At 40.6% G+C, this 12965-nt stretch overlaps 2 protein-coding genes across 6 annotated transcripts in view; one reads left to right on the top strand and one right to left on the bottom strand.

The window, feature by feature from the left end:
* CTNNA3 (catenin alpha 3) overlaps nt 1–12965 on the bottom strand; it is a 374030-nt gene that overhangs the window by 221294 nt on the left and 139771 nt on the right. The window lies entirely within an intron of this gene.
* LRRTM3 (leucine rich repeat transmembrane neuronal 3) overlaps nt 1–12965 on the top strand; it is a 70503-nt gene that overhangs the window by 17998 nt on the left and 39540 nt on the right. Inside the window, exon 2 of the mRNA XM_079312300.1 lies at nt 11427–11477. Coding sequence (XP_079168426.1) covers nt 11427–11432 — 6 coding nt within the window. The 3' untranslated portion in view covers nt 11433–11477. The remainder of the gene's footprint in view (nt 1–11426; nt 11478–12965) is intronic.

Raw genomic sequence — 12965 nt, 5'->3', positions numbered from 1 at the left:
GTGGCATGTGAGGAGGGGGTATAAACTGTGTTATACAGGCTGGAAATTCTGATCCAGCTTCTGGTGACCCCATTAGTATCACAAAGCAGTTGGAATACTAATGAGAGGTGGCCCTGGAGAAACTCAGACACAAACCAGAACAGATGCCAACAGGAAAATTGTTTTCATTCCATTGTTCCTCTGTTTAAACAGCTCAGATCATGATGATACATGATACAATAACCTGCCTCGACTGCAAGGATGTATTTGCATCAGCACAGACAATTGCAACACCTCACAAAGGAAGAATTCATACATAGCCCATTGAACTGTTTGTGCTTTCTCCTGAACCAAGGATATCACCATCACAGTAGGAAATGTCATATCAGATATGCCTAGCAGGCTTTCTAACTGGGAGCAACCTGTGTATAACAAGTAGAAACAAATACTTACAAAAAAACCCAGAAGAAAAAAGGCAGCTTACAATAGTAAGAAAATGATGTTTTAGCCCTTAACATTCCCATAGCAGGAATGTGGATCACGTATTATACTTCAAATAACATACTTGTAAGTGCTCTCATTTTACACTTAGAAATTAAATCTTTTTATACAGAATTTCCACTAAAACCTTACCATCATTGAGGTCTGGCAGCAAGTTCTACAGATGAATTATGGACTGTGAATAAAAATAATTTAATAAGCCATTTTAAAATCAATTCCCTGTCCCTTGAATAAAATGCTCATAAACATTTTCCTCAGCAAACTCCAAACCATTTCTGTTTCAACTGATCTTCTTTGATAATAGGTAATTAGAACTGACCACAGACTCAAGAAAAAAGGCAAAATATTTACACAAAGGCATTATTAATGAACTCTTAACAAGCCTTTTGAACTGTGTCCAGAAGGACACAACACACTCTTTTTTCACTGCTAACACTTTGTTAAATACTAACAGCAGATGTCTGTAGCTAAAATCATTCCTACCATGGCCAGCAGGCAATAGTTCACATTTGTGGATTGGCTCTGCTTGGTATAGTCGTGCTCATTCAGGCAGCTTTGCTGAGTTCTGGAAGGTCCTGCTTGCATTCCTAGGTTTGACTGACCAAACAATTTATATTACCTGCACGTTTTGCCATTTTCCTTTTCACAGAGACTTCAACTTGTAGTACACAAATCTAACCTGAATACCTGAGGGCTCCCTGCTGTTAACCTTTTGCCATGTGGAAAATTGACACCTCATTCCTGCTCTGTTTTCTGTCTCCAGACAGTTCCTACCACAGAAGAGTAGCTCCCCTTTCACTTCAGCAATGTTTAGCTTCCCAAATAGCCTCTTATGATGAACACTAGTCTGAGCCAAATAAATCCTGTCAATGTGCTCTTCTTTGCCCTGGCAGCCAGCACTGATTAGCTGTTGTGCTAGAGTTGCCCTAGAAAGAAAATATTTTCTGGGCTGGTGCTACTTGAAAGCACTTGGGACAGCAGTGGTTACCATTCCCCATTTACCAGAGCCCCTTGAAATGACATTTAGGAGACTGATGAACAGCAACTTTGTGCAGCAGTTCAATTATCTCCCAGGAAACACATCTGGACTTCAGCAGTGGTTTGGAAATTTCTCTCTATGGTGAGTTCAGGTGGCTCCCGTGGTGTTATCCTTGATTCAGTTGTTTTCTGATTTAACTAGGCTCAGTGCTAGTTTATAACAGGACATGCTTCTGTTGGCCTAGACACAACAGAGCACGAGGGCTGCAGGGTGGAGAGCTCCAGTTATCCTCTTGGGATTCAGCACTGGATTCAATCTCCTAGGGTTTCTCACAGAGCAGAATGCAGCCAGCAGCTCTTCCACTTCCCCTTCAGAAAGCAGTGAGATGAGTATGAAAATCGAGACTTGTTATGCTAAAAACTATCATTCAGTAATGGGTGTAGAAGGAAATTTGATTAGGGTCTTATTGATGTACAAAGCAGAAGTGTGTAAATTGCAAAAATTAATATCTATTTGCTGTTGGCAAATGGAAGTGTGTGTAATACTAGGCATAAACAGCATGCAAGTTTACAAGCATAGCAAATATTCAGATAAAGACAGAGTTACTTCAAGTAATTTCTGTTATTCTAACAACCCATGCATGACTGCCTCCAGAGTATGCCAAAAAGAGAAGAAAAACAACATTATGTAAAATATTTGGTTATAAAACACATATGAAATCTGTCACATTTTTTGTTTATCTTACTAAAACACCATCTTATGAAAACTAATACAGTCTGATCTGAGCTATTTTTCCCTAAAAAGACAAATGGCCTCTTCATCCACAAATAAATACACCACAGATTAACATATGCTAAGTAAACCCAGGAGCCACTGCTTATTAACCACGATAATTAATACCATTAACTGGCATCCCCAGATACTTCCCTGGCACTACAATTCAAACAGAACTTCTTTGGAATGCTGCTCCCCATAAAAATGCACTTCATTATCTGTAGATGTAGATTTAGAAAAGGCATACCCTTCCAGCATACAAAGCCATTATAACATACCTGTTGAGAGAAGCTTCAGAAAATTGCCTGATGTGCAAAGGCAGAAATACAGCAATTTTCCCAGTAATAAAATGCAGACCTTTATTTACAAAGAAATAGAGCAATATCTATCTTGCAGGTGCTATCAGAGCAGGGGTTATTTTTACTTTCTGTAATAAACTTAAGCAAACAAAATTTAAATGAAAAACCGTTTGCAACCAGGTTACAGAAATTTTAATGTAATATGGGATATTGTGAGTTCATTGCCTATTATCAGACCAGAATTAGGTGTGCTTGTGCTAAGGCTGTCCTTAAAGCCCTGTGGAAGGTTTAATATTCTTTCATTTCTGTAATAAATCAGCTGTTCTCTTCTTGCACATAAAATGTTACATACTTGTAAAACAGCATCAGGTGGAGAGAGAAAGGAGGGGATGTGATTGACACAGGAGTCCAAAATCTGCAGTTGCTCAAAATCTCATTTGATTATACAGCTTTAGGCATCCACTGCTAAAACAAGACTAAAGATTTTCCTGCATTATTCTCTTCATGATACATAATTGACAGTAACAGTTACCATTATTTCAGGAAGTGATTTGGAGAAGCTTCCAGAGCAAAGCAGCATGGAAAAACATTTTACCCTGACTGTTTGAAGCTTATCCTTCACTAGCCAGGGAAGCATTCTTTTTCCTCACAAAAAATACTGCAGTTGCACTTGTCCTTCTATCACTTGCCTTGTATTTCTAAAGTGAAACCAAAATAGTACCAAAAAATTTATTAAATGCTGTCAACAAACAGCACTCTCCACAAGGGCCATGGCCTTTTACGAGTTTTCAGGGCAAGGCTTCAGCCTCAGCATCTGCAGCAGAGCCCAAAATCCATCACAAAAATATATTAACAAATACTGACACAAGAACAGATTGAAGATGCCAAGTGAAATTCATTAATTTGAGTCACCCACTCCCATAACATAAACACTTGCAAAAACAAGCTGAGAACCCCCAGAGAGAGACACACCCATGGGGACACTTTGTGTCTCCTTTTCCTCACCTGCCTACAGGCCCAAGGGCAGAAAATGCACTGGCCACAGTCAAACGTGAAGCTGTGTTTTCCAAAAGAGGCAGAAGACAAAAAAACCCTAACCAATATGTAAGTGTTTCTATACAAAAGCTGAGAAGGTTAAAAAAAACAGATGGGTAGACTACAACACCTGCCTGTAAGTATGTTTTGATTAATATCAAACACTTGGAAGAAAGAGATAATTATTGGTACTTTAGTATCTAGACAAAGGATAAAAAATAAAATTCAATAACTCATGTCAGTACAGGAATCATGTCAAGAAATCATATCACAAATATCTTAGAATTGTATCAGAGCTTGGTGAAATGTACCAACAAGTAAAATAGAATCTCTATGAAACTCTAAGTCCATGTTCAAATGCAGGAAAAATACCTTATTAAGGACAATCTAATCTTTTTCATTTGAGAAGAGCAACCCTGTTGTGCCTAGAGAAACTGGAATGATTGCTAGCATAGAAGAACAGCAGTAATGGTAGGGTTCAGTTATTTCAGACATGCTGTGTGACAAATCTGATCTGTGGATTGTACTTCAGGGAGTGAGTGACTAGATAGGGGATCCACCAAAAAAAGCCACCTTGAGACACAGTCACAGCAGTGTCAAGGTCCTCATCAAGAATATCATTACCAAAAAGGCAGTCTGTAAGAGAGAGCCTGATACAGTAAGATTCAGTATCTCTAAAGCAGACAAAAGTTTAAAAAAAATCCACTTGATTTTTAAAAGGTGATGTAACAAGGAGTGAAAGCTTGATAAATAAACAAAATTTAAAATGCTTAGTATTGGCAAGGATGTGAAGGTTGTGTAAGCACAGCATACTAGAAGGTGAGAATACAGCACTCACCTCACAGCACCCTGCTGAAAGGGCTAACAGCAGAGCAGCCCTTGTGCTGGAAAGGGGCTAGGAGAGGGTATTAGTACCTAAAAACATCATGACATATGCATGGAACAGAAAGGAATAGAAACAAGAGGGTTAGCTGTGAAAAACACACTATGACAGGACACAAAAGACTTTAAGAACAAAACTGAAGCATTACAATAATCTTTGCCACACCTCCATCATTACATCAGGAGCAGGATGGCTGCCAAAGTCTGGGGGATCAAGCTGGACTATCCACAGAAAACACAGTGACTGTACAAAAACCAGATGGATCTTTTTGCACATTTAGTACAGAAAATCGCTGGGAGGTTTCCATAGATGAAAGGGTGATGTAGCTGAAAATGTGACCAAAAATGAACTGACATTTTACTGCAGAATAAATTGAAATAGTAAATTGTAAGAACTCACTAGGACCAGCCATAATTCACCCAGCAACTCAAAAGCTGATAAAATAATAACCTAATCACTATAATACACATTCTAACACTTTGAAACCTCACCAGCATCAAAAGAACAAAAGGCAGCACAAATGACAGCTTTTTATTAAGATGCCTTGACCACAAGGACCAGTACAGATAACATCCATCTAATGTAGACTGCTAGGTAGGAGCAATAATAAAGGACCAAAGAAATAGGCAAATGGCCAAATGCATCAATTATACAGGACAAAGAGTTAGAGAGAGTTTATAAAAGAAAATTCATACCTCATGAAGCTATTGAAACTTTATGTAGGACTCCAATAACAGCTGGGAGAGCTTTACAACTAGTTCTTAATTGAAACATCTAGAAACCTATTAAAATTATATCCATGGAGAGACTGACTTGTAAAATGTAACATCAAAATTGGCACACACTGAGAGTAAAATCCATCTTTCTGGACTTTTAATCCCACCTGTCTCACCTGGGATTTTCAAAGTTTAACAGAACTGGGCACCAATGGGTAATTCTTTAAATAGTGGAATTGAACATTTTCGGATGTGGTTCTGTGACAAAGTGAGCTCCAGCCATCCACTAACAACTTCCTCCATGTCACTTTGCTATTTCAAGGTAAAATGGATTCCTGGAGTGGTGCTACTTTAGTACTTGAACAGTGTAATTATTCAAATCCAAGTTGCCATTCAAGTTTAAAATAGACACTTTGTTTTTCTTTTGCCATTGCTGTTTCCCTACCTTCAAACCCCCTCCAGCCCTGATTTATCCCAGTCCCAGTGGTGTTTGACACCTCACACAAATACCTTTCAAAGTCTGCAACATGAAGGAAGTCTCCAGGCAAGGGAGGTGTGTGACCAGCCTGTATGTGAGCTGTACCCCCAAGGAAGGCTGAAGCAGGACTTACCAAAGGAGCAAGGAGATGAGTGGGGACACAGTGTTTAAAAGCCCCTTGGAAGCTCTGCTTCTGTTTCTCACTGCCCCTCTCCCTCCACAGCCTGTGCCCCACCCAGGGCAGCACTTTTCCCTCTCCCCTTAACTTTTCCCCATCAACCAGGTCCTGGACCTCAGAGCAACCTCCTGGGTCTGTACAGCACAGCCCTGGGAGCTCTGAAAGTACAAGAGAAGGGAAGAATATAGTTAAGACTGTGAGGAGAGAGCAGGGAGAAGGTAGAAAAGTAGGATAGTGAAGAGGGGAATCCAAGCACTTCTGGAGACATGAGGGAGTTAGAAGAGCCAGATGACTGCAGCTGTGCAGCTGAACACAGCAGTGTGAAATACTGCACTGAAACACAGGCATGGTGCCTGCTGCTGCTCCTGCCTTGCAGCATTTCTCCTTTGGAAAGGCACTGTGTTCAGCAAGATCAGGCACAAAAGCCTTAGAGACTCACTAAAGCCCTGCAGTTTTATACATCTAAACAAAAGTGTGTCCTGCATACACTTCAAAGGAAAAAGAAATTACAAATGGATCTTTAAATCTGTGCTAAAAACCAAGAGTGTGGAAAACAAGTCATACACTCACTCTTTCCAAAACCAACCCTTCACAGCCACCATCTCCTCTTCAAGCATTATTTCCTTAAACAGACCCTTAGGGGAAATGAAACAAAGTGATTTAGGCTCGTTTTCAAATTCCCCCTCCATGCCTACAAGCCTTGGAGAAGTAGCCCATGAACATGGGCACTGCTGAGCTCTGTGTGTCCCACCACAGCCAGCTGTGCTGTCCCTGTCCCAGCAGGCAGCACAGGGACCCTGCACACTCCTCTTGTTCATGCTGCCCACTCTTCATCCTTGCACACAGCCCTGGGACCAGATGTGCCTCCACTGTTATGAGGCTGCTCAGGACACTGAAGGCATGGCAGGGACTGCACCCATTCCCTGCCCAGGCATGTTGGGCAGCTCATAGGTAAACCTGCTGCAGAGCTTTGGAATATTTTTCTATTAACTTCTACAAGGCAGTTTTTGAGCAGCTCTACTTACAGACGACCACTGTGAGTTCCAGAAGAAACATTAATTTGATATGCCATGCTAGTACTTCTCTTACAACAGCAAGAGCAAAGAAAAGGCTTTATAATGCAGGAGAGATCTGGATTTAGCAATTAAACTTTCATTTGTATTTCATTTAGCAATATGAGAATTCTGCCAACGTCTTCAGAAGGCTTTTAATATATCTGCATTAATGCACAGCCCATAAGCCAGCAGTGCTTTCATTTACCAAGCACTCCAGTGCAGCTACAGTTGCTGTATCAGCTGCTGCATGGGGAAAACATTCCCTTGGTGTGACTGCATTCTCCAGCCAGCTTCAGGGAAATAAAACAGAAGCAGCTCCAAATTTCAGCTCAGAAGAGCTGGAGTACATGACACTTGTTCCCAATCAGGAGCAGATGATCTTTCAAACACACATTCAGTGACCCAACGTTACTGTTCAGAGAAGCAGGAGTAGAACATAAAGCAATTTCTATGTGAAAACCAGAGCCTTTCAAAATACAGAGATGACTGTAACCCATCTATTTTTGTACTTTAAAAATTACTTGGGATTGGAAAAGAAATGATGCAGTATTCCATTTAAAGCAGAAAGGAACAATGACAGTTCTATTAGTCAGCTACACAAAGGGCCTCATGTCCAGAGTCTCAGAGAAAGCAAAACCATTCAGTTTTTTAAAAAATCTGAGGGGGAGTTTTGCTCCAAAAGATGCTTATGAGATCTATATTGCCTCATTATGCAAATGTAAATTCAAGGATGCATAATATGGAGATTAGCTCAAAGCACATGTTCCCTGCACAGAAATGCATCCTACTTTGCAGGGAGCAGAACAAACCTGCTGTACAGGAGCTCTGCACAGACACATCTGCATTTTCTTGTCTCGATTAGCATTGCCCAAATCATGCAGATCTTCTCAAACAGCCTCTTAAAACTGATTCCTTATTACCAACCCCTCTTCTGTCAGCTTCCCATACATTTTTGAGTGACAATGCTTTCCTGGTCTGAATCACAAACTTATTCTTTTAAAACATTTTACATCTGCTTGCAAGCCAAACTGGCTATCTTCTATAGCAGTCAGGAAACTTGAGTTCTCCCACATAACTCACCCAGATAACACTAATGCAATAACATCCTTTCTTTTAAGATTTGGAATTAAACATCAAGACAGAGCAATAATTTTACTAATCATCAACACTGAAAACAATAATATAAATGAAATTTTCATTTGTTTGGCATTAGAATCCACCCTCCCAACAGTGCAAGATCAGCAATTACAGTACAGAGCAAATTATTTGTTGTGGAGAGTTTTCCCACATCTAGAGTTAGTCAGGGCTCATGGCTCCTTCAAATATGTTGTAAGTTGTTATAAAGAAGGAAAAGCTTCAGTGCCAGACTGTGATCCCCTCACTTAGATTGGCCAATGATAACCAGTACTGTTTCCCTGAACTCCTACGAGCACTTGTGTCCACAGGAGCAAAGGACACCATGTCTGTGCCTGAAAACACAGAAAACTGGAATGGAATGGAATGGAATGGAATGGAATGGAATGGAATGGAATGGAATGGAATGGAATGGAATGGAATGGAATGGAATGGAATGGAATGGAATGGAATGGAATGGAATGGAATGGAATGGAATGGAATGGAATAGAATAGAATGGAATAGAATAGAATAGAATAGAATAGAATAGAATAGAATAGAATAGAATAGAATAGAATAGAATAGAATAGAATAGAATAGAATAGAATAGAATAGAATAGAATAGAATAGAATGAATAGAATAGAATAGAATAGAATAGAATAGAATAGAATAGAATAGAACCTTTTAGGGGAAACCAAGGTGGTGCAGATCCAAGTGTCTCCTCCTTCCTGGAGAGCACAATCTAAGGCAGAGCATTTCAGGGAGGGAAGCAGCAGCACCTGTGCTGGGCCAGCACAGAGCCCCAGGAGATGTACAAAGATGTGGCTCTTTGAAAGGGCTCTCTCAGGGAATGCTCTCAGGTCTGCCATGTACCTGTGAGCACTGCTAATGATTTCCTTCTCCAGAGGGAATCTCTGCTTAGTCTGACAAAGCACCACTGAGGCTTTGCTGTCGTTTTTGTTCCAGGAAAAGATGAAGACAGATAATTTAGATGTTTTCCCTGTGCCTGGGACACTGTTCTAGAAACATTTTTTAGAAAATCAGCTCTTAAGCCCTGGGCTGTGCCTTAGATAGGCAACTAGAGAGAGACAGATTGTTGGATGGCTCTGGTGTGGTGTTTTTTATTAAATCTGCTCTTTTCAGAGCAGGTAGAGCTATGATTTAAAGTTTATCAGCACTGTTCCAACACAGTGTCTTAACTACCCAGTCACCCACTCTCCTCTCCAAATAACTTGGCTCCTTTCATCCAGCTGATGAAACGTTCCATTTTCACCCTAACAAAAAGTAACCACATTTCTCTGTGCTTTTGGTTTCCTTTTTTGTTTTAACTCAGTTGGCTTTCAAGAGCAGCTGCAGTGCAAAGCTCCTCCCTCAGGCTCCTGATAGCACTTCTGGCTGCAAACCCCAGCAGCAGGGAGAGCCAGGCACAGACCCTGAGGAGCAGCAGGGCAGCTGCCAGGGTCAGCAAGGCAGGAGCAAGGTGGGAGGGAGCAGTGCCAGGAGCCCCAGAGCAGCAGGGCAAGTTCCAGGAAACGAGGGCTGAGCCTTCAGCCAGGCCCTGCTGCTGACACAAGGCAAACTAAAGTTTATGTCCTGTCTCCAAGGCCTTCAAGAAAATTAGCAGAGTAGATAATGAGAGAGAAACTCTTATCAAGGATTTACTGATTGTTTCCACTCCAGGCTGCAGCTTCACAGCTACTTTAAATTGACCTAATTACAGACTGTTGAAGATGCTGTCTGGATTTTCTCTCTCCCTTGCTAGACCTGGTACTGAGCACATGGAGCAGGGTTTGGGATTTCACACAGGGCCATGATTCACTGGAAAAGTAATTTTTCTGCTTTTTAAAATCCTTAATGAGTTACTGCTAGGCTGGATCAGCTCCTTCCTTTGGCTCAGCCCAAAGGAACATCAAGGGAACATTGGATAAAACAAGTTATGAAACCCGTCTGGAGAACTCAGCCCCACCTGGAGAGCCAGAAACACCCTGGGCAGGTCCCACCCTCTGCTGCTGTCCAAGCACTTCCATCCTGCTCAGGATTGTCTCACAGGAAGGCCCCTGTGTCCCCCAGGTGCAAATAAGCAGTTCCAGTGTAGCCATGTGTAGTGATGACACATCTCAGGCCTTTAGGAACATGGCACAGCTTGGCAAGATGGCAGGAAAGAACATTCAGCTATCAGTATTCCATAAATAGCCAATCTAAAAAAAGCTGCTGGAGTTCTTGAAATCTGCCAGTTTTCTATTTTGACTTCTTTATCTCATTGTTTCATATAAATGTTCAGAACAGACTTCATACTTCTAAGATGTAAAATGGATGTCTTTGTGGTTTTGGGCTAGATAGATACAAATGGTCAGAAATGAATCTGTGTGATAAATGAAAAGAGGAATCAAATGGCAGCAGCTCCAGCTCTGCAAATCAATTAGTAATCACTCAAAAAATTAAGCAAGAATATAAGCAGAATTGCTATCTTCACTTGTCTGCAAATAAGCAATTTATTTATTATCAGCACCTGCTTAGAAAGGCTTCTTTGAAGCTTCTCCTTGGTGTTTCTGAATGACACTAAATAGTTCCAAAAACTGGCTTTTGGCAATTCTCTAGGCCCTTGTCCTTGCTTAGCTGCTCCAAAGGCAGGAATTGTTCCCTGGCAGGGTGGCAGGGCTGGCACAGGGTGCCCAGAGCAGCTGTGGGTGCCCTGGATCCCTGGCAGTGCCCAAGGCCTTGGGGCAGCCTGGGGCAGTGGAAGGTGTCCCTATGGATGTGCCACTGAATACTGAGAGCTCATCCCTGCAGAGAAATGTTTAGGAACTTAAAGCCAATTTTGCAGAGTTTATCTAGTCATTTCCTGAGCCATAATTCTGACAACCTATTACCTTTACTTGTATTTGCCAAGAACACTGAAATAACTGAAAATATTTCAGCATTTTCTTGGACCATTGTTGCCATGAATATACCACATTATTCAGGTAAACTCAAATCTAGCTTGGGTTCCTCAGTACTCTCACAATTTATTAAAAGCAAGAGAAAGTGTTTTATCCTGTAGGCATAGAACACTTCTAGGCAAGGCTTGTATGAAAGATGATTCTTCACTTTGTGAATTCCAGTGCAATTTGCTGTAGGATGATGAATAATAGAAGTAATTACAGCACATGTCTTAATCCCATCTAAACCAGCTTCTTGGGCTTCACAGACAACAAACAAAAAAGTTACAGAAGATCATTTAATAAAATAGGTTTTGAGATTGATAAGATACAGTCCCTAACATAGCTGCTTTACTGAAAAGTGGAATCAGATTACTCTCAGGAGAAGAAAAAGGAGTATTTTCCCATATTTCTTAACCACCAGGAAATGTCCCTCCCCTTTTCATTTCCTATTAAAATAAAGGTGAAGCTAGTGACTCAAAGAAAACTAATGCTGTAAATTATTGACCTCCATAGGTCTGAAATGATGGCTGGTCCCACTGAATCCTTGAAACATGGTTGGAAGAAGTAAGTGGAAAAGTTTTCTACACTACTGTAGAATTTTCTAGTGGTGTGTGCACCTTGTGAAGTCTTCAATATCTGCCTGACAGTATAGACAGAAGTGATTTACAACAAAGAAGTTCTGTTTTAAAGTAGCTTGCACTGAGCTGACTGATCTTCATTTAACATGATTACTTAGCTATGAATTAAAATTAGAACTCTCTGCCTTTTCAGTATGAAACTCAATTTATCCCAGAGTGTCTTTTACACTTGATGGAAATGAAAAGATAATTTCTTTCTGTTTTTTTATGTAATGTAACCACAGTTAACATGTATTTGCTGCAACATTTCATTACCCAGGTTAACATGCAGCATGGAATACCCTAGCAGTATGTTTATAGAAAATAGAACTTTTAAATGTCACTGAGTTGAAAGAGACAATTGGAATTAGATGAGTGAAAAAATCATTTGTTCCTTCTCCCTGAGGACAAAGCCATTGTTTCCTTCAGTGGGAAATGAAGAGGAAAGCAGGGAATCAGCTTTGCAAACAAGGATACCTAGAGGCCTAATTTACAAGAATAAAGCAGAACAGTTAATTCCATTAACCTCTGCCAAAAAGCAGCTTAGGTGGGATTCTTACAAATGTGAGCAGGCTGGGTGAGAAGCCTGGGCTGCTGGTAAACACTGCACTCCCCAGAGCTGTGAGCAGCCAAACAGCCTGGGGAGGCTGGGATGGGCTGTGCTGCTGCCAGGGGCTCCTGAGCAAACAGAGCACACATGGGCACCAAAAGAATTAACACTTCTTAATTTTAAAATACTACTAATAATAAGTTTAAGCAGTGCAAGCCAGCCTAACGTTACGAGGTGTTTATTGACAATATGCTGATTAATCATCAATCAGAAAACATCCCCATGCTTGTAACACAATACAATAAATGCACCTGAGTTCAGCAGGAATGCTGGATGAAATCTAACACAGCAGAGAGTTCAAGCTGCAAGCCTAAAGAAATAACCTTCCTGCTATTTAATTGGGAAAACTGGTGTCACTCTGAAATAACTTCCATGCAAGTTAATAGAGACTTGCCAGGGTTTTGCCATGGGAACTGGCTGGTGCCTGAGCTTGGTTTCACTGTCTGAGGCCATCAGGCATTAGGCAGCAGGCAAAGGAGAGAAAGGGATTCTCATTTATAAAAAACAACTGGTTTTTTATAAAAGCTGGTTCCCATAACAAATATCTCTGAAATTCTATGATCCCCACTGATCATTCACCCTGAAGAATTTAAAAAATATCTGAGAACAGGTCAGAATAAGGGTTAGAGATATCAAAATCACCTAATCCTCAGTGCATGACTATTATTGATGTGGGTCAATAAATTTTTATGCATGAGACATTGTAATCTTTGTTAGTTAATTACATTTCAGTAGAACTGTGGGTGAGTGGGAGCACCTTTAAAATTCTGCCCCACCATTCTAATTAGCCAGGCACACTTACATTTAGGAGGAAAAAATTTTCAA

This window comes from Erithacus rubecula, assembly GCF_903797595.1.
Source record: "Erithacus rubecula genome assembly, chromosome: 9".
Lineage (NCBI taxonomy): Eukaryota > Metazoa > Chordata > Aves > Passeriformes > Muscicapidae > Erithacus > Erithacus rubecula.
This window is presented reverse-complemented; position numbering and strand designations above follow the sequence as displayed.